We start from the raw sequence: 22,376 nt of genomic DNA on the forward strand, positions 1-22,376 counted from the left end.
ACTCGTTTCTCTGATACAAAGGTGTTTCAATTCAAAGATAATAAAAGAAGAAGATGGGAGATTGGCTACTGAGCACATCAAATCATTTACCACATTAGTTTAATACTCGAACCAAACGCGTATACGACAAGTATTGACATAACATTAAAATGCAAATAAAAAGAAATTAAGAACACGAAATAAATTTCCATAAAGGGGAAAATGTAATTTTTTTTTTGTTGTTGCCGAAAATTTAACATTGTTTCATTAAGAAAATTACATTTTTCATTTAAAAAATAAGAACGAAAAACAACTAAAAGATTACAAACATGTATTAAACTAATCTGGTAAATGCAACATTTGGTATGACGCAAGCCAATCTCCCATCTTCCTCTTTTATTATCTTTGTTTCAATTGACCAAAAGTAGAGTTATGTAGTGGGTATGGGTATATACACAACAGCCAACCTTGGTTTTGGTAAACAATTCTTCACCTTTAATTCTTCGGCTTTAAAACCAATGAATCTTCGAAGACATCTTTCAAGACTTTATTTTAAAGGCTCTTTTTACTTGAAATATTGCATATCCTATACTTGAGTTCGATTTTAATTTTGGAGTTCAAAGTTGTGGTTAACATGCTTATGAAGGAATTTAATTTTACACGATGAAAAAAAATCCACAAAAAGAAAAACGAATCCAGAAATTAAGATTATGTTTGCATTTTTCTTACGGAATATCTACATTTAAAAGTGAATTGCATCTCAAATGTATCATTAGTGTTATTATTCTTGTCCTTCGACTCGGATTCCATCCCAAATTATTAAAGTAAAGGCGAAATCTTTGAATCGACGTAAACATTTTTCAGTGTATAGAGCACACTGAAATGTTCCTAGTTCCTGTTTCTGCTGTCATTTCGTCAAAATGTCTGATTTGAGTCTTTGCTAAATAAACTTACAATGAATCTTCAAGTTTACCAACCCATATTATGTTTGCTCTTATTTTCCAAATGTGTGATATTTCTCCATCTGCACTAAATTTCATTTTTTCAAAGCCATTCAATCTGGCCTACATTTTAATGGGCGATGCTCAGAAAACCATCTTTTAATCATTGACATATTCTCCGCAAACATTAAAGTCTTAAACATGACCAGAAATAAAGAAAAGTATACGGCGAAAATGAGTACAACAATCATGTGATGCCCATTATGTCTGATCCAAAAAAAAGTTGCTGCAATTCAAAGAAATCCCCCCACAGTAACGGGTGCCCATGAGCCCTGCCTCTACTTTAATGTACATAAGGATGAAATAAACACGGATATTAAGATGTCTTGGAAAATATGGTGTCTTGCCTAAGGACAGTGTATGGCATATTCTATTCAATGAGACAAGGATAATTTATAGCCAGCCTCCTCGAATGGCTATGGTCTATGTTATGTGGTGCAACAACAATATTTGCTCATATACTATGAAATTAGGAACTGATACGCGGTTATGTGAAATAATCGCTATTGGCACTAAATACTAAATTTCATCTAAATACTCCACTCATTCACACACACATATACGCACATACACATATTCAACTAAACTCACTTGAATGCTTGTCTTCTTGGCGTCAGTGGAGATCCTTCGGATATTTGGCCATAGCTGGTTGAATTAGTACCATTAATGCGACATGTGTCCAAACGTTTGCGAGGCGGATCTGCCGAATCTAATTCACTGCGAGATTTTTGAGTAATTTCATCATCATCCTCCAATGCCGGGCGTCTACGTTTACGGTCCAGTAACAAAAAATAAATCACCTTTTCGGTATTATGCCTGTAATTGGAAAAAGAGAAAAACCGTGTTAAAAATAAGTGGGTAAAGTTGTACGTATGTGAGGGCTATTAGTGAAATGACATAGAAAGACGCATAGGTATGTAAGATGACCCTGAATCTTGGAAATTATGGCTCATGCTTTGCACCACCTCTATTTAAGAAGATTGGGTAGTACATGGAAGCCATATCTAATTCTAACCCGTTACGCATAATATTTTACAGAGTATCCTTGGGAACCACCGTGGTGCAGTGGTTAACATGCCCGCCTTGCATACACAAGGTCGTGGGTTCGATTCCTGCTTCGACCGAACACCAAAAAGTTTTTCAGTAATGCTGGTGACATTTCTGAGGGTTTCAAAGCTTCTCTAAGTGGTTTCACTGCAATGTGGAACGCCGTTCGGACTCGGCTATAAAAAGGAGGTCCCTTGTCATTGAGCTTAACATAGAATCGGGCAGCACTCAGTGATAAGAGAGAAGTTCACCAATGTGGTATCACAATGGACTGAATAGTCTATTTAAGTGAGCCTGATACATCGGGCTACCACCTAACCTAACCTGGTACCATACTTCAGTACCGTTGATTAACAAATGAAGGAAATTTAGCTACATATCATAATCAAATGTCACAAAAATTGCCTAGTAGGATCTAAAACTCAGATTCGGGAGGAGTCCGACAATTGAGTCTATTATTAAAAAAAAGAAGGAACTTATCAATTAATGTGGGTAATACAGCACGATTTGAGATATTCCGGCTATACAGAGTAAGCGCATTTCAATTTGTAATTTATATAAGGCACATCCAGAAAAAAGTGCCTTCGCAACTAAAGGAAAAAATGTTGATCAATTTAGTTTATCCATTTTATTATACCCTCCACCATAGGATGGGGGGTATATTAACTTTGTCATTCCGTTTGTAACACATCGAAATATTGATCTAAGACCCCATAAAGTGTATATATTCTAGGTCGTGGTGAAATTCTGAGTCGATCTGAGCATGTCCGTCCGTCTGTTGAAATCACGCTTCCGAACGAAACAAGCTATCGACTTGAAACTTGGCACAAGTAGTTGTTATTGATGTAGGTTGGATGGTATTGCAAATGGGCCATATCGGTCCACTTTTACGTATAGCCCCCATATAAACGGACCCCCAAATTTGGCTTGCGAGGCCTCTAAGAAAAGCAAAGTTCATCCGATCCAGCTGAAATATGGTACATGGTTTTAGTATATGGTCTCTAAGAACCATGCAAAAATTGGTCGATATCGGTCCATAATTATATATAGCCCCCATATAAACCGATCCCCAGATTTGACCTCCGGAGCACTTTGGAAGAACAAAATTCTTCCCATTCGGTTGAAATTTGGTACGTGATGTTAGTATATGGTATCCAACAACCATGCAGGAATTGATTCCTATCAGTTCATAATTATATATAGCTCCCATATAAACCGATCGGCAGATTTGACCTCCGGTGCCTTTTGGAGAAGCAAAATTCATCTGATCTGGTTGAAATTTGGTACGTGGTGGTAGTATATGATATTTAACAACCATGCCAAAAGTGGTCCATATCAGTCCATAATCATTTATAGCCCCCATATAAACCGATCCCGAGATTTGGTTTTGGAGCCTCTTGGAGGAGCAAATTTCATCCGAGTGAGTTGAAATTTGTGGATGACAGTCTTTCGTAGTAGTTTCTACGCAATCCATGGTGGAGGGTACATAAGATTCGGCCTGGCCGAACTTACGGCCATATATACTTGTTTGCATTAAGTTAAATGTCTATGTAAAATAGTAAAATTTACTTGTTTCAGTAAAAAATCCTAAATACATATCAGTTAGAAATAGAAATAGCTTGAAAAATCATATCATTAGATTTTGCGGAAGTCTAACAAATTTTGTCCAGATCAGGTGAGATTTAAACATATGTACACAGAACAAACCCACCAAAGTATATTAATTGATAAAATTAACCTCTTAATCAAACTCGGAAGACTAAGTCAATTAAAAAAGTTATGTTTTTTTTCTTTTAATTTTTAACTAAAAATATTTTTCAAACAATAAATTTTTAATCAAACTAAAAATATTAAGTTAGCTAAGAAAGTAATTAAACATAGTTACGTTTTTAATGAAAAAATTAATTGTGTTTTGCAATCCACATCAATTAAATTTTTAATGACTCAATTACAAAACTAATTGAAATTTGCTAATGATATCAATTTGTTTTTTAATCAAGTATTTTTTAATGTCCAATTAAAACTATGATTGATACTATCATTTTTGTGATTGAAGACATTTCAATTAAAAAATTAATTGGATCAACTATTTTCGTGAAATTTGAAGAATTTGAGATGGTATCGAAAATGTAGATATACAAAGTGGTGGAGTGTAGACTATAGCCGACCCGCCCGACTTTCTACTTATTTCCTTCAAATTTAAGTGAAAACTTAAAAATTATCATTTTTAATTTTTTTATTACTAACTTCAAAATTTTTCAATTGGAACAAGTCAGGAAAGTCTAAAGTCGGGCGGGGCCGACTATATTATACCCTGTACCACTTTGTAGATCTAAATTTTCGATACCATATCACATCCGTCAAATGTGTTGGGTGCTATATATAAAGGTTTGTCCCAAATACATACATTTAAATATCACTCGATTTGGACAGAATTTGATAGACTTTTACAAAATCTATAGACTCAAAATTTAAGTTGGCTAATGTACTAGGGTGGGAAACATTTAATCTGAAGCAATTTTAAGGAAACTTCGCAAAAGTTTATTTATGATTTATCGCTCGATATATATGTATTAGAAGTTAAGGAAAATTAGAGTCATTTTTACAACTTTTCAACTAAGCAGTGGCGATTTAACAAGGAAAATGTTGGTATTTTGACCATTTTTGTCGAAATCAAAAAAACATATATATGGGAGCTATATTTAAATCTGAACCGATTTCAACCAAATTTGGCACGCATAGTTACAATGCTAATTCTACTCCCTATGCAAAATTTCAACTAAATCGGAGCAAAAAATTGGCCTCTGTGGGCAAATGAGTTTAAATCGGGCGAAAGCTATATATGGGAGCTATATCTAAATCTGAACCGATTTGGCTGATATTTTGCAAGTTTTTCGAGACTCATCAAATATTCGGATGTACGGAATTTTAGGAAGATCGGTTGATATACACGCCAATTATGACCATATCGGTGAAAAATATATATGGCAGCTATATTAAATCTGAACCGATTTTTTCCAAATCAATAGGGATCGTCTTTGAGCCGGAACAGGACCCTATACCAAATTTTAGGACAATCGAACTAAAACTGCGAGCTGTACTTTGCACACAAAAATACACAAACAGACAGACAGATGGACATCGCTAAATCAACTCAGATATTAATTCTAAGACGATCGGTATGCTAAACGATGGGCCTCAGACTTTTCCTTCTTGGCGTTACATGCAAATGCACAAACTTATTATACCCTGTACCACAGTAGTGGTGAAGTGTATAATAATGTTGGTGATATTTTTTTTCGGTGTATGAATACATTTTCGATGCTTGGGATTATTTCCAATAGAAAAATCCTCGCAATAATAAAGTTTTCCCAGTAATACTTACGTTGAGCTTAACAATTCTTGTATGAGCTTATCCTTCTCCTTAAAACAACCCAAGGAACAGATGGCATTGAGAACATCGGGATCAACAGCCGATGCTGATGGTATGACATGTGTCTGGACAACTTCCATCATAGGCAATTCCAATTCCAATTCACCCTTGCCACCGGCCGTAACCCAAGGATGTCGATTAATTTCAGCCAGCTAACAAAAACAAAAGGAAAGAGAAAACAGAAAAAAAGAAAAATTACGATTGTATCATGCTGTTTTCTATCCATGGCAATGGATTGAGTAATCCCATCATCAAAGGGGAGCTCTCTATAAATGTTTACGAGTGTTGACTTGAGTCATCAGTCAGTTATGGTTTTTATTTGTTTTTGAAGGTCTATTTATCTGTCTGTGTATTGGTCTTTGTATTTCCGACGGAAATGTTGACTACACGTGTGTTTGTGTGTGTGTGTGTTTATGTGTTTATGTGTACATTCTAAAATAGTATTGTTTTGGCCCAATAAATAAATACTTGGGTCGTCGCATAGTATGACTCACCGTCAGTCGTCGTTCCGGATTCACTTCGATCATACCGCGCAGCAAACTTTGACAATCGGGTGGCACAAAATGCGGTATATGGAACACTCCCCGTTTGACTTTTTCCAACAGTTGTCGTAAATTGTCATCATCGAAAGGCAGAGCACCCACCAAAAGTGCGTACAGAATGACACCGCACGACCATACATCCGCCTTGCGTCCATCGTATTTTTCACCCTTAAATAGAGAAATGATTATTTGATGACTACTCCAATTCATAGATTCAGACGATGGAAATGGAAATGTAACGCGATTCCACAATGAGGCAACATTTAATATCAGAGGACATTTATCTATGAGAGTAGTGGTGGCCAATGCCAACATCAATGTCACCTTTAACCACCATCAAAGTATAATAATATTGTATTCATTGGAATTTGGGTCACTGGTAAGAGGTCCTCGTAGCAATTGACGAGTAACAATACAAAACGATTGCCTAATTCCAAGTGTTCAATTGTTTTGGTCGTTTTCGGACCACTCATACTTACCCTTATAACTTCTGGACATGCATAGTGTGGTGAGCCACATGATGTTTCCAACATTGAACCAGCCGGTTGTAGGGAAGCCATACCAAAATCTGCTATTTTGATATTATTTTTTTCGTCCAGTAGTAAATTTTCCGGTTTCAAATCTCTATGGCTTTTTGTTCGTATTAAATGAATGAGTTAAGAAAAATTAATAAATCTCCAGTTTTTTTTTGAGATGTTACACTTACCATATTGAATGTGAATGGCAGAAATCTAGGGCTGAGATTATTTGACGGAAGAATTTGCGTGCCTCCTTTGGCGTTAATCGCCCCTTTTTCACAAGATAATCGAAGAGTTCACCGCCAGACACGTGTTCCAATATTAAATATAGATATTTTTTATTTTCGTAGACTTCACTAAGACCCAAAACATGAGGATGATCGATTAATTTCATTATGGCAATTTCTCGTTCAACCTGTAAATTAGAGAAAATACATCAGCATTTTGTAACGGAATTATTGATCAGAAAAAACTTGTTTTGCCATGTTTTGTTTTCAGCAAAAAAATATTCAAAATTTAATTGATTCAATTTTTTTGTTAAATTTAAAGTACACTTAGCATACAGAAAAATTTTCGAGAAGACAATTTTTTATATATCACCCGTATAAAATGACTCCCGATTTGATTTTTGGAGTGTCTGAATATCGCAATTCATAGCCTTGAAAATGAAAATCTGAGGGTATTGTTTGTCTTTAAAAAGATGATATATATCGCTCCATATTCTGAGACCACAAATAGATGTACAAAGTAGATGTACTGTATGGTAGTCGGACATTGTTATACCCTCCATCATAGAATGGGGTATATTAATTTTGTCATTCCATGTATAACGTATACATAATCTGGGTCGTGGTGAAATTCTGGTGAGCCGATCTAACGATGCCCGTCCGTCTGTTGAAATCACGCTAACTTCCGAACCAGAGATGGTTAGGTTAGGTGGCAGCCCGATGTATCAGGCTCACTTAGACTATTCTGTCCATTGTGATACCACATTTGTGAACTTCTTTCTTATCACTGAGTGCTTCCCGATTCCATGCTAAGCTCAATGACAAGGGACCTCCTTTTTATAGTCGAGTCCGTACGGCATTCCACATTGCTTTGAAATCCTCAGAAAAGTCCCCACCGCTGAAAAACTTTTTGGTGTTCGGCCGAAGCAGGAATCGAACCCACGACCTTGTGTATGCAAGGCGGGCATGCTAACCATTGCACCACGGTGGCTCCCAGAGATGATCTGTCGTAAACTGTAAGGTATTTGACATACATTTGCGACGTATTTTACTATACGTCAAAAACGTCGTAAATCTTCGTAAAATACTTAGTTTTTTGACAATATAAGACTTTACAATGTATACATTGTTTAGAAGCATTTATGTCTTACTTTTTTAAATTCGAATGAAAATAGTGGGAAAATGCTAATATCGACCAGAACCGAGTATTGAATCATACAAAGGCAAAGTTGGTGTCAAATTTTATAGGCATACAATTTATTGCCAGTTGGATTTCACATAATCGTATTAAACTTGGGGTTATTTAAAAATTTGTTGTAGGTTAATCTGAGTTTTGCCACAGCAATTTCAAAACGCTTTGCATTCAAACCTTTTTCATATGCGTGCAAATTATGCAAATTCGGTTTGGTTAAAAATTTAAAAATATTATAAAGAAAAACTAAAATATTTCAATATGTCGTTTTCAGGCCTTAGGATATTTAAAAAAGGGTTTTGAAAACAAATATAAGAACCTTGTAAGTATTTTTGACATTTACTACGTTTTTACGTTTTATACAGGTATGTTTTATGATTTTTTCGACGTTTACAACTTTTGATTGTAGAAAACCTAAAATATTGCTACTCGGACTATTTCTGTTCCGAACGAAACCAGTTATCGAGTTGATCATTTTTGCTAGTAGTTGCAATTGATATGGTATGGTATTGCATATGGGCCATATAAACCGACCTCCAGGTGTACAGATAGGGTCCATTTAAAAAAAAAAATAATAATATGTTTAATACATTTTCTTGAATTCGTCGTAAATTTGGAAATTTTCATAAAATCTTCTAGAATTAACTACATTTCATTTCTTAGTGGGGTAAAGTGTTAAAAGTTTCATGATAATTTTTCTGTGTATCTAATTATGATCACTCATCAGCGATCCAAAAATTCAAAGCATTTATCAGAGGCACCCAAAATCTTCGTATTAGAATGTCTTGGCATTAAACACGAATCTATTTCAAATTTCAGAACAATAGCTCCATTTGAGAGTTTATTACAAAATACAATAAGAAAAATGTTTAGAAAGATGGACACAGTAGATTGTTTTAGAATTTATTCATATCTAACAATCACCCACGTGCTTTCATATTGATATCTCAATATATTTCAAGCAGCATGGTAAAGTTATGTCCTCCATGAAACAAAATTGATGGATGAAATAGAATTTCTTTATTCAAGGAAACCAAATCATGTAATATTCATGGACAACAAAGTAAGTATATCAACTTTAATAAAATTAATTAGAAACTTTATTATTAATCGAGTAAAAGTAATAAAACATATTCGGCCGAATATCTAATTTCATCGACAACAGCATACACCACCAATCTGCACTAGGACATAAACTACCCATACACTCATAGGGATAATGGAGGACAAGGTAAAACAAAATTAGATTGCGTGTTTGCTGGAATTCTCGTGACTAAATCAGATAGAGCCTACCGATGTATGTATATGTTGATAAACTTGGTCAAAAAGACATTGACAAGGTTCATCTACATTAAATGGGTATTGAGAGAATTTTTGTGTGACGTTGCCCGAGACTTTTTCGTTCGGACAAAAGCTAAGGTCTTTTCCAATCCAGACAACTAAAGTGAATGAAGATTTGTACTCACCTTCATTAACACAGATTCACTTAATTTCTCACGATTTATTATTTTGATGGCCACCTTCTTCCCAGTCACACAATGAACTCCCAATTTGACCAGACCTATTAAATGTTAAAAGAAGATAAGAATTAATTAGTATTATTAAACTTTTTATGGACATATTCGTTTAACTGAAAAGAATTAATAAATTGTGTTTTTATAATCGAATGTGCTGCAAGATATCTTTATATTTCATAGTCTCTTGTACCTGCGTTTCTCTTGAGATAAAGATTTGTACTAACCCTTCGTACTTGTAATGGTTACTAGGGGTGATGAAAGCGTTTTACAACGATTGAGGATATAAAATAAAAATTTAAACAAATAAATATATACGGTCGTAAATTCGGCTAGGCCGAATCTTATGTAGCCTCCACAATCGATTATGTAGAAAGTTCTACTACTACTGTCATCCACAATCGAATTACTCGGTTTATATAGAAGAGTCTATAAATAATTATGAACCAATATAATAATTAATTAGAGAACCAAATTTCAAACTCCATTTAATTCGGTGGAATTTGTTCCTCCATGAAGCTTCAGAAGTCAAATTTGAGGGTTGGTTTATACGGGGTGCATAAATAAATAATTTTTTTATCCCCATAACTCGATTGAGCATGAGAAACAAAATTGGAATATTTTACTTCTAGATTCAAGCAATTAGGATGACCAGGGCGCTTTGACGGAAGATATATATGGGAGCCATATCTAAATCTGAATCGATTTTAATTAAATTTGGCACAATTACCAATACTACTAAACGTACTCCTTGTGCGAAATTTGAAGCAAATCACGGCAAAACCCTGGATTTTGAGGCCATATAAGTTCAAATCGGACGAAAGATATATAATGGAACTATATCTAAATCTGAATCGATTTTGACCATATTTAGCACATACAATAGTATCGTTAAAAGTACCGCTTGTGCAAAATTTGAAGTAAGTCAGGGCAAAACTCTGGCTTTTGAGACCATATAAGTCCAAATCGGGCGAAAGAAATATCTAAATCTGAACCGATGTTAACAAAATTTGACACACTTAACAATACTATTAAACGTACCCCTTGTGCAAAATTTGAAGCAAATCACGGCAAAACTCTGGCTTTTGTGGCCATATAAGTTTAAATCGGACGAAAGATATATATGGGAGCTATATCTAAATTTGAACCGATTTCAAGTAAATTTACCAAGCATTGGTAGAATGTCAATTCTACCCTCTGTGCAAAATTTCACGAAGATCGGTAGTAAACTTTGGCCTCTGTGGTCATATGAGTCTAAATCGGACGAAAGATATATATGGGAGCTATATCTAAATCTGAACCGATTTGGCTGATAGAGAGAGATTTTCAAGACTCGTAAAATATTTGGAAGATTTTCAAGACTCGTAAAATATTTGGATGTACTATATTTCAAGAAAATCGGTTGATAAATACGCTAACTATGACCAAATCGGGGATAAATATATATGGCAGCTATATCTAAATCTGAACCGATTTTTTCCAAAACCAATAGCGATTGTCTCTGTCCCAAGAAACGGCCCTATGCCAAATTTGAGGACGATCGGACTTAAATTGCGAGCTGTACTTTGTGCACAAAATTACATATACAGACGGACAGACGGACAGACAGACATCGCTAAATCGACTCAGAATTTAATTCTAAGCCGATCGGTATACTAAAAGATGGGTCTATGAGCAATATTTCTAGGCGTTACATACAAATGCACAAACTTATTATACCCTGTACCACAGTAGTGGTGAAGGGTATAAAAATGTGGCTTATCGCTCTACGGATCTAAAATACTTCTGCATTTCCAATTTCAAGCAAGTGCAGTGATAGCAGAAGGATTCTAGAAAATTCCTTAAGCAATTTCAAAAAATTCCCTGCCCTAAAATTCCTAAGCCCTAAAATTTTTTCCCTACAAACAAATTTACAATTGTAATAAAATTCGAACAAATATTAGAAGAAAATAAAGAATATTTTAATTTGGAATTCAATTCTTTCAAAAATATCAACATAAAAGGTTCAATTCGAGTATTGTTCGAAACCGTTTTGGAATTCAGTTTATTATAGTAAGGAAATATTTGAAAACACAGTAAATTCCTTCAGTTGATTGTAAATGAGATCTTAAAATACAAATTAAAATGTGGTTATTTAACTTATTTCTACTCTTTGTTCTTACATCGGTTATTTTGAGGGATCCTGAATTCAAAAGCAATGACAAAGTCGTTTATATTTTGCCATCAATTTAAACATTGCCTAATTTTAGGAAAATATCATACAAAAAAGGATTCTGATATTACTGAGCAAATCGGATAAAAATTGTTGCGTCCATGTCCTCAAGAAGCATATATAATTCAAAATATGAACCGATATATACAAGTGTATTATATCTGAGGGGAATTACTTTGAAGTGGACAAGAGAGTATTTCATGACTAAATAAATAGTTTTTAGAGAAAAATTAAAATAACAGAATTTATCTTGCATTTCAATTATACACAAGGATGACGCACATGTATATTGCACGTACATAAAGTTAATTTATTTGATAATTTGAATATATCATAAAATTGCGAAAACTTCCATTTCTGAAGCTGGGTACTAAGTTTGAGGATTTCACCAAATCTCTGAATTATCGTGCAAAAATATCTATGACCACGATTATGGTTAGGTTAGATTAGATTAGGTGGCAGCCCGATGTATCAGGCTCACTTAGACTATTCAGTCCATTGTGATACCACATTGGTGAACTTCTCTCTTATCACTCAGTGCTGCCCGATTCCATGTTAAGCTCAATGACAAGGGACCTCCTTTTTATAGCCGAGTCCGAATGGCGTTCCACATTGCAGTGAAACCAATTAGAGAAGCTTTGAAACCCTCAGAAATGTCACCACCATTATTGAGGTGGGATATTCCACCGCTGAAAAACTTTTTGGTGTTTGGTCGAAGCAAGAATCGAACCCACGACCATACTCAAGGCGGGCATGCTAGCCATTGCACCACGGTGGCTCCCACAGAACGATTATAGTTTTATCCAAACTTGTCAAGTTTCAACACTCTTAGAAAAATATGTTTTTCATATGTTCCGATATAAACAAAATGTGTTTCGGGCACAATTTTAAAACACAATATATTTAAGCGCAAACATGTAATGTTCCTAAACTAACACTAAATGTTTGGGACATCTATGTTAATATGTTAGAATATATTATGTTTGGGACATGAATGTTTCATAAAAATCATATGTGTGAATGCAAACATGTATAAATTTACAAATTTCGACTAAACATAAATATGTTGTGATATTTTATTCAAGGCGACAGAGAGAGAGTATAGAGAAAGAAATAGAGATGGAAACCGGGAGAGTTGACAAAAGATATCAACATAACACAGCGAAAGAATCAAAAGTGAATAATTTCTATGAAACCGCTTGTATGTTGTTTCGGAAAACTGGTTTATGATAACGCCAAAAATTTGATATGCTTAAGTCTAAATATTATTTAATTTGAATAAAGAGAATAGATATTCGGAACCAAGGGAAAAAAATAAAAAAACAGCATGTGTTTTCGCCGTGAGAGCAGCATTTTATGTATGTGTGGACATGTGTTTTGTTTATCATTTTGGCATTATGGGCACAATTTTTTTCTTGGTTCGTTAAAAGGAATCAGGGGTCTTCATAAAAATAACGAAAGGGCACTATACTCTTTTTACAGTTGGAACAGTAAAATGAAATAAGGAGGAAATAGTGAAAAATTACACAGTAAAATGTATAAAAACAAAGTTTAGTTCCTCTTTATTAATAAGTAGTCCACGAGGAGTTGACGGACACCTTCAAATATAAAAGCGAGCATTAAGTTCGAGTTTTGCAGCTAAAACAATTTAAAAAGTTTATTTTCTTTAAAATGAATTATTAAAGAAAAATAAAAGGCATTTTAGAGCGATGGTGTTAAATGCTAGTAAAAAAACTGTTCACGCCTAAATAAATCTATGTTTATATTATAAAATTATATATGTATGTTTATACACGACTCCACATTCTTCTTTTGTTAGAGTTTTTGAATTCTTTCAAAATTTTAAAGTTTTGTACCAAAAACAGGTTTTTGTTACAAAATTGTTATTTTGCAATAAAAAAATAATATGTTATCCAAAAATCAGTCAATTTCGTTTATATCAAGCACTGTTACTGACTATAAATCTTTAATAACCCACATTTCGAAGTTTCATTATAAAAATTTAATATAGTATAAATATAAATGCGTAAATTAAAAAAAAAAAACCAATGGTGTTCGGTCGGAGCAGGGATTGAACCCACGACCCTTTGCATGCAAGGCAGACATGCTAACCACTGCTCCACGTGGCAAACAAATGTATGTTTCTGTTAAATAATATTATGTTTGCATGGGCTCGTGGGCGCTGCAAACTATGCTATATAAATGTAACTTATAACGATATTTATCTGCTGGTGACTATAACAGCTACGTAGCCCAGTGGATAGTGTGTTGGCTTACAAACTGTATGGTCCTCGGTTCGATTCTCCGTGCAGGCGAAAGGTAAAATTTAAATAATTTATAAAAGTGAATAATTTCTTCAACATTATTTGTATTACAGAAAAAGGTGCCAAGAACTAAAATATTTCGTGGAAGTGAGAATTACGAGTATGTTAGGGAATGAGCACAATCGTCTTTGGGAAAAATTCTTCCAAGCATATAATATTTTTGGGCTCAAAATGCTTCCAAACATATAATATGTTCACATAAAACAAATATGTTAATGTTTCGGCAGTATCCAATAATATATGTGCTTCCCGCAAAATATGTTTGGAACATATGTTAAAGAGGCGATTTTGTTTTGAGGGTGAAAGAATTGATTGTGTACAATTGCATCTCTTAAAATTAAATGGTTCAATAAAGTAACCGTGAAGCTGCTGCTTTTCAGCTCGAAACACGAACATAGTACCCATCTTTAGACTTCTCTAAGGGCCCAAACAAATGTGTGTCTGTGTGTGTGTGTGCATCGAGTAGACTACTTTACATACCTGTTTGTCCTTTGCCGAGTGTTTTCTCCAGACGATATGGCCCCACATATTGGCAATTTTCTATTGTTGTATTATTTTCCTTCTGCATTTTGTTATCTCTGGCTTCGGCCCGCTTTCACACTTCTTAAATCACATGAAAATTCCATGCACTTTGGCCAGCAGGGGCTGTCCCAAATGTTGTACCCTGCCTTTCTTCACGGACTTGTGTGTCGATCGTTGTCGCCTTCAGCTTTACCACAACTATAATTTATGGCTTTTTCCTTGGGTACTGTAGCTCCTTTTACTATGGCTATCTGAAGTACTTGATTTTATTGTAGTTGTCGCTATGGTGTTTTGTTTTTCTTTCTCTTTCTCTCTCTCGCTCTATATCCTCTTGTCTGGATGCAATTTTTGTTTTTGCTGTGTTCTTTGCGTTTTTTATTTTTGCTGCTGATGCTAGTGTTAAGGCCGTATTGCAGGCAAATTGGGTTAAAGTTGCCTCTTAATTATTTTGGCATGTATGGAATGTTTATTGCTTGTAACTTGCTTCTGCTCTCAGCTAAGCTGATTCTTGGTCCTTTGGCCGGTTTCACACATAAGTGGGTTGTTCCAATTGGAACAAGGATGTTTTATTCATAAGTTTTCTCTTGGATAACAATACAGACGGATAGAGTGATTGCACTTGAGGTGTGGAGAGGTTTTGTCGGTGCTATGGTACTTCTTTGGGGAGATTGAACGGAAAACATGAATTAGCACCTAAAACTGAAAAGAGAAGATAAAAAACAACAAGAACGTCTTAATTACTCCTGTGTGTGCCACTTGTTTCTGTTATTGACAGAGGCCGATAAAATGAGAGTTTTATCATAAAATGGCTAATAACATTCCAAAAATTGTTGATATAGTCCAAAGTGACCGTTATTCAACGCAATTTTTATTCAAATAACCTTTGGAATAGTTGGCTTTTGATATATTTATTATTCTATTGTAGTAAAAATCCAAATTTCTTTTTATTTAGAAGTCGCTTTTTTCTAATATAAAGTTTTTTCCTTGTCCAAACGTCGATAAAGCTTTCAATGAAGTCGTTATGTTTTTTTATAATTAAGTGACTCGAATTAAAATTGGGTATTCTAAAATGAAAGGAAATTTTGTTTGTATAGGGTCCAGCTTGTCTTGAGTTTATCGACAATGAAAACAGTTTATATCAGAGAAATGCGTCTTCTATGCCAAGCAAAATTCGCATTCAATCAACAAATTTTTTCTTCACTTTTACACAATTTTCCTTACTTCATGACATGCGACTTTAACGAAGAAAAATTTCAATGAAAGATTATGAACAATTTTTTATACCCTCCATCATAGGATGGGGGTATATTAACTTTGTCATTCCGTTTGTAACACATCGAAATATTGCTCTAAGACCCCATAAAGTATATATATTCTGGGTCGTGGTGAAATTCTGAGTCGATCTAAGCATGTCCGTCCGTCCGTCCGTCCGTCCGTCCGTCCGTCCGTCCGTCCGTCCGTCTGTTGAAATCACGATAACTTCCGAACGAAACAAGCTATCGACTTGAAACTTGGCACAAGTAGTTGTTATCGATGTAGGTCGGATGGTATTGAAAATGGGCCATATCGGTCCACTCTTACGTATAGCCCCCATATAAAGGGACCCTCAGATTTGGCTTGTGGAGCCTCTAAAAGAAGCATATTTCATCCGATCCGGCTGAAATTTGGTATATGGTGTTGGTATATGGTCTCTAACAACCATGCAAAAATTGGTTTACATCGGTCCATAATTATATATAGCCCCCATATAAACCGATCCCCAGATTTGGCTTGTGGAGCCTCTAACAGAAGCATATTTCATCCGATCCGGCTGAAATTTGGTATATGGTGTTGGTATATGGTCTCTAACAACCATGCAAAAATTGGTTCACATCGGTCCATAATTATATATAGCCCCCATATAAACCGATCCCCAGATTTGGCTTGCGGAGCTTAAAAGAGAAGCATATTTCATCCGATCCGGCTAAAATTTGGTATAAGGTGTTGGTATATGGTCTCTAACAACCATGCAAAAATTGGTCTACATCGGTCCATAATTATATATAGCCCCCATATAAACCGATCCCCAGATTTGGCTTGCGGAGCCTAAAAGAGAAGCATATTTCATCCGATCTGGCTGAAATTTGGTATATGGTGTTGGTATATGGTCTCTAACAACCATGCAAAAATTGGTCCACATCGGTCCATAATTATATATAGCCCCCATATAAACCGATCCCCAGATTTGGCTTGTGGAGCCTCAAACAGAAGCACATTTCATCCGATCCGGCTGAAATTTGGTATATGGTGTTGGTATATGGTCTCTAACAACCATGCAAAAATTGGTTTACATCGGTCCATAATTATATATAGCCCCCATATAAACCGATCCCCAGATTTGGCTTGCGGAGCCTAAAAGAGAAGCAAATTTTATCCGATCCGGCTGAAATTTGGTACATGGTGTCACTATATGGTCTCTAACAACCATGCAAAAATTGGTACCCATCGGTCCATAATTATATATAGCCCCCATATAAACCGATCCACAGATTTGGCTTGCGAAGCCTCAAAGAGAAGAAAATTTCATCCGATCCGGCTGAAATTTGGTACATGATGTTGGTATATGGTCTCTAACAACCATGCAAAAATTGGTCCATATCGGTACTTAATTATATATAGCCCCCATATAAACCGATTCCCAGATTTGGCTAGTGGAGCCTCTAAGAGAAGCATATTTCATCCGATCCGGCTGAAATTTGGTACATGGTGTTGGTATATGGTCTCTAGCAATCATGCAAAAATTGGTCCACATCGGTCCATAATTATATATAGCCCCCATATAAACCGATCCCCAGATTTGGCTTGCGAAGCCTCAAAGAGAAGCAAATTGCATCCGATCCGGCTGAAATTTGGTACATGGTATTGGTATATGGTCTCTAATAACCGTGCAAAAATTGGTCCACATCGGTTCATAATTATATATAGCCCCCATATAAACCGATCCCCAGATTTGGCTTGCGAAGTCTCCAAGAGAAGCAAATTTCATCCAATCCGGTTGTAATTTGGAACATGGTCCATATCGGTCCATAATTATATCTAGCCCCCATATAAAACGTTCTCCAGATTTGACCTCCGGAGCCTCTTGGAGGAGCAAAATTCATCCGATCCGGTTCAAAGTAGGAACGTGGTGTTAGTATATGGTCGCTAACAACTATACCAAAATTGGTCCAATCACACAAAAATTGGTCCATATCGGTTCATAATCATGGTTGCCACTACAGCCCAAAATAATCTACCAAAATTTTATTTCTATAGAAAATGTTGTCAAAATTTTATTTCTAGAGAAAATTTTGTTAAAATTTTATTCGGTTCATAATAAAATTTTCATCATTGTCTATAGAAAATTTTGTCAAAATTTTATTTCTATAGAGAATTTTGTTCAAATTTTATTCGGTTCATAATCATAGTTGCCACTCGAGCCAAAAATAATCGACCAAGATTTTATGTCTATAGAAAATTTTGTCAAAAGTTTATTTCTATAGAAAATTTTGTTAAAATGTTATTTCTGTAAAAATTTTTGTCAAAATTTTCTTTCTATAGAAAATTTTGTCAAAATTTTTATTTCTATAGAAAATTTTGTGAAAATTTTATTTCCATAGAAAATTTTTTAATATTTTCTTTCTATTGAATTATATACGTATTGGATCGATCTTTTTTGATTTAATATATACCACGTATGGACATACAATTTAGAAGATGGTATTAGGAGGTTTTAAGATACCTTGCCATCGGCAAGCGTTACCGCAACTTAAGTAATTCGATTGTGGATGGCAGTGTTTAGAAGAAGTTTCTACGCAATCCATGATGGAGGGTACATAAGCTTCGGCCTGGCCGAACTTCCTGCCGTATATACTTGTTATATATTAACTTTGTCATTCCGTTTGTAACACATCGAAATATTGCTCTAAGACCCCATAAAGTATATATATTCTGGGTCGTGGTGAAATTCTGAATCGATCTGAGCATGTCCGTCCGTCTGTTGAAATCACGTTAACTTCCGAACGAAACAAGCTATCGACTTAAACTTTGCACAAGTAGTTGTTATTGATGTAAGTCGGATGGTATTCAAATGGGCCATATCGGTATAGCTCCCATATAAACGGACCACCAAATTTGGCTTGCAGACCCTCTAAGAGAAGCAAATTTCATTCGATCCGGCTGAAATTTTGAACATGGTGTTAGCATATGGTCTCTAACAACCATGCAAAAATTGGTCCACATCGGTCCATAATTATATATATTATATCCGATCCGACTGAAATTTGGTACTTGGTGTTAGTATATGGTCTTTAACAACCATGCAATTGGTCCACATCGGTCCATAATTATATATAGCCCCATATAAACCGATCCCCAGATTTGGCTTGCGGAGCCTCTAAGAGAAGCAAATTTCATCCCATCCGGCTGAAATTTGGTACATGGTGTTAGTATATGGTCTCTACTGACCATGCAATAATTGGTCCACATCGGTGCATAATTATACATATAGCCCCCATATAAACCGATCGCCAGATTTGACTTCCGGAGCCTCTTGGAAGACCAAAATTCATCTGATTCAGTTGATATTTGGTACGTGGTGTTAATATATGGCCTCAAACACCCATGCAAAAATTGGTCGAAATCGGTCCATAATTATATAGAGCCCCCATATAAACCGATACCCAGATTTGACCTCCGGAACCCCTTGGAAGAGCAAAATTCATCTGATTCGGTTGAAATTTGGTACGTACTGGTAGTATATGGTATCCAACAACCATGCAGGAATTGGTTCATATAAGTCTATAATTATATATAACCCCCATATAAACCGATCCCCCGATTTGACCTCCGGTGCCTCTTGGAGAAGCAAAATTCATCCGATCTGGTTGAAATTTGGTACGTGGTGGTAGTGTATGATATTTAACAAAAAGTGGTCCATATCAGTCCATAATCATATATAGCCCCCATATAAACCGATCCCGAGATTTGGTTTTGGAGCCTCTTGGAGGAGCAAATTTCATCCGAGTCAGTTGAAATTCGGTACATTGTGCTACACGCAAAAAAATAATTCTTTCCTCCCAAACGAAATTTTAGACAAACAAAGTTCGTTTCTCATTTGCTTTTCGTTGAAAGGAAGTGTATTTGGAAGAAAAGTATATTTTTTTTTGTGATAAACGTTTATTTTTTCCAGGATGTAAAAACAATTTCATAAAGACTAACTCAAAAAAATTTTTTTCTGGCTAATTGCATTTTCCCTCACATCTTTCCCACTTCCACGAAGTTTTTTAGTTCTTAGCACCTTTTTTTGTAACACAAACAATGTAGAAGAAATTATACGATTTTATAAATTTTTAATTTTTTTTTACCTTTCGCCTGGACGGAGAATCGAACCGCGGACCATGCAATTTGTAAGCCAACACACTATCCACTGAGCCATGTAGCCGTTATGGTCATCAATAGACAATTACCCATATAACTAAGTTATATTTATATAGCATAGCTTGCGGCGCCCACGAGCCGATTAAACAAAGTTTATTTAACAGAAAAATACATTTAGTTGGGCACCGTGGAGCAGGGGTTGCTACGTCTGACTTGCATGCCAAGGGTCGTGGGTTCGATCCCTGCTTCGACCAAAGTTTTTTTTTTTTTTTTTTACATATATTCCAGATATGATCGGAAGATTCCGAAAAAATTTTCAACATTACATTCTACTATATTAAATTTTTACTATGAACTGTAAAATGTGTCTTATTAAAGACCTAAATTTAGAAAAGAACAGTGTTTGATATAAACGAAATGGACTGTGTTGTTGGTTCAAAAATAACTTTTTTTACTGAAAAAATAAAAATTTTGTAACAAACGAATTTTTTTGGTGATAAAAGAGTATACTTTTCGAAGCAATTCAAAAAACTCTAACAAAAGAAAAACGTTTTCGGTACACGTTTTCCAAACGTTTTTTTTCTTTGCGTGTAGTATATGGCCGTTAAAAACCATGCCTAACTAGGTCCATATCGGTCTATAGTTATATATAGCCCTCAGATAAATCGATCCCCATTCACACACAAGTTGGTCCATATCAAGTACATAATTGTATATAGCCCCCATATATGCGACCCCCATATTTCAATTCTGGCTCCCTACGTACAGTGCAAAAGTCCATATCGATTCGTAATTATTTGTAGACTTACCTACACATACCTTTTTTAATATATACCACGTATGGACTAACTCACAATTTAGAAAACGATTTAAGATACCACAACCCAAGTAATTCGACAGTCTTTCGTAAAAGTTTCTACGCTATCCATGGTGGAGGGTACATAAGATTTGGCCTGGCCGAACTTACGGCCATATATACTTGTTTTAATTAAATGTCCCTAATATTCTGTAAATTGTGGGTCGTAAAATATTTGTTGAATTCTCTTTTATATTAGGACAATATTTCTTTCAGTCATATGCGTAGGAAGGCCCCTGAGGAGGAGGGGCGTAGACCCACCACTCCAGAAAAATTTTAGCGATGAATTTAAAATGGATGTCCACTAGATAGGGTCACGAAAAAGAGTTGTTTTAAAATTCTAACAATCAATTTCGCTACATGATTTTTTAAGTCTGTCCATATTTTTGTGAGAGAAGGCTGTTGATAGTATTTGAAAATATTGAAAACAATAGCCTTCTCTCACAAAAATATGGACAGACTTAAAAAATCATGTAGCGAAAGTGATTGTTAGAATTTTAAAACAGGAGTCTCTCAAATTGTTCTAGCAAAAAAACATGCACTTTGCATAACGCAGAAAATGCCGTAGTGCAAACAACGAGTATGTATACAAAGGTACCGTTAGAAATTTACAGATAAAAAGGTTTTGTGTTCTAAATGCCTTATAAATTAATTTCGTAGATGTGAATAACGATGTGCATGTGGTTTCGATCGGACATCATGACAACACAGCAAAAACTATTTGGTGGTGGTGGTATACGAAGCGAAATAAAAAATTAAAAATCAAATTTGACGTCGGAGTCAAAAATGACCAATGAACGAAATATAGCTCCTGATCAACCACGAACAACGATATGCGTTTCTTTTCGATCGGACTTCAAATGACGACACAGCACAATAAATTGTATTTCGGGGTGTCGTAGGGTGCACGGAAAAAAAGTTTTGGTGTTCTGAAATTGTCTTCGAATATGCTACAAAACTGGGGGGTGACCGCATCAACTTTTGTTTTTCCTTTAGGCCGTGACCCTATCTAATGTCCACCATTTCAACAGCCATCGCACTGAATTAGCGTCACTTCTTGAATTAAAAAATTTTGTGATATTTTCCCAAATAAATAATTTTTATAATTATTTTATGATTTTGAATGCATTCTAACGCTTGTCCGAAACGTTTGACCTCGAATATTTTCACAAATGATAGATTTTTCTATCATGGATTTAGCATTTTTGCGGCAAAATTTGAATAATTTGCATAATTTTTATTAATTCTTACTCTTTTTTTAACATATTTGAAAAAAAAACAACAAAAAAATACCTATAAAAAACACGAGTTGAAAAAAAAAAATTAATTAAAAAATTTCCTGTGTAGTTAAACTAATTAACATCTTTGTGAGGCAATTTTTGAACGTGCTTTTCAAGTTGTGGCTTTAGAACAACACCCAATTTTTTTTTTGCTGGGAAAAAGTGTGGAACTACTTTTAGTTACTTTATTATAAATTAATTGTCTATTTACACTGAAAAACAGCAGGCCCGGTTCCAAAGATTTTGTCTTTACTTTAAACATTTTGGTATTGATTCCGAGCCAAAGAAGCGGAGAATACAAGAAAGAATACTTTTAAGACACAATTCTCTTT

General features: G+C 35.0%; 1 protein-coding gene across 2 annotated transcripts in view; it reads right to left on the bottom strand.

Annotated features, from left to right (window-relative positions):
- sff (BRSK family serine/threonine-protein kinase sugar-free frosting) overlaps positions 1–22,376 on the bottom strand; it is a 120,485-nt gene that overhangs the window by 18,196 nt on the left and 79,913 nt on the right. For both annotated transcript variants that reach the window (XM_075307639.1, XM_075307638.1), the window contains exons 2-8: positions 14,470–15,210; positions 9,406–9,500; positions 6,709–6,935; positions 6,482–6,632; positions 5,955–6,170; positions 5,413–5,612; positions 1,572–1,796 (exon numbers count right to left, since the gene is read on the bottom strand). In XM_075307639.1, coding sequence (XP_075163754.1) covers positions 1,572–1,796; positions 5,413–5,612; positions 5,955–6,170; positions 6,482–6,632; positions 6,709–6,935; positions 9,406–9,500; positions 14,470–14,557 — 1,202 coding nt within the window. In that variant the 5' untranslated portion in view covers positions 14,558–15,210. The remainder of the gene's footprint in view (positions 1–1,571; positions 1,797–5,412; positions 5,613–5,954; positions 6,171–6,481; positions 6,633–6,708; positions 6,936–9,405; positions 9,501–14,469; positions 15,211–22,376) is intronic.

This window comes from Haematobia irritans, chromosome 4 (assembly GCF_050003625.1).
Source record: "Haematobia irritans isolate KBUSLIRL chromosome 4, ASM5000362v1, whole genome shotgun sequence".
Classification (NCBI taxonomy): domain Eukaryota; kingdom Metazoa; phylum Arthropoda; class Insecta; order Diptera; family Muscidae; genus Haematobia; species Haematobia irritans.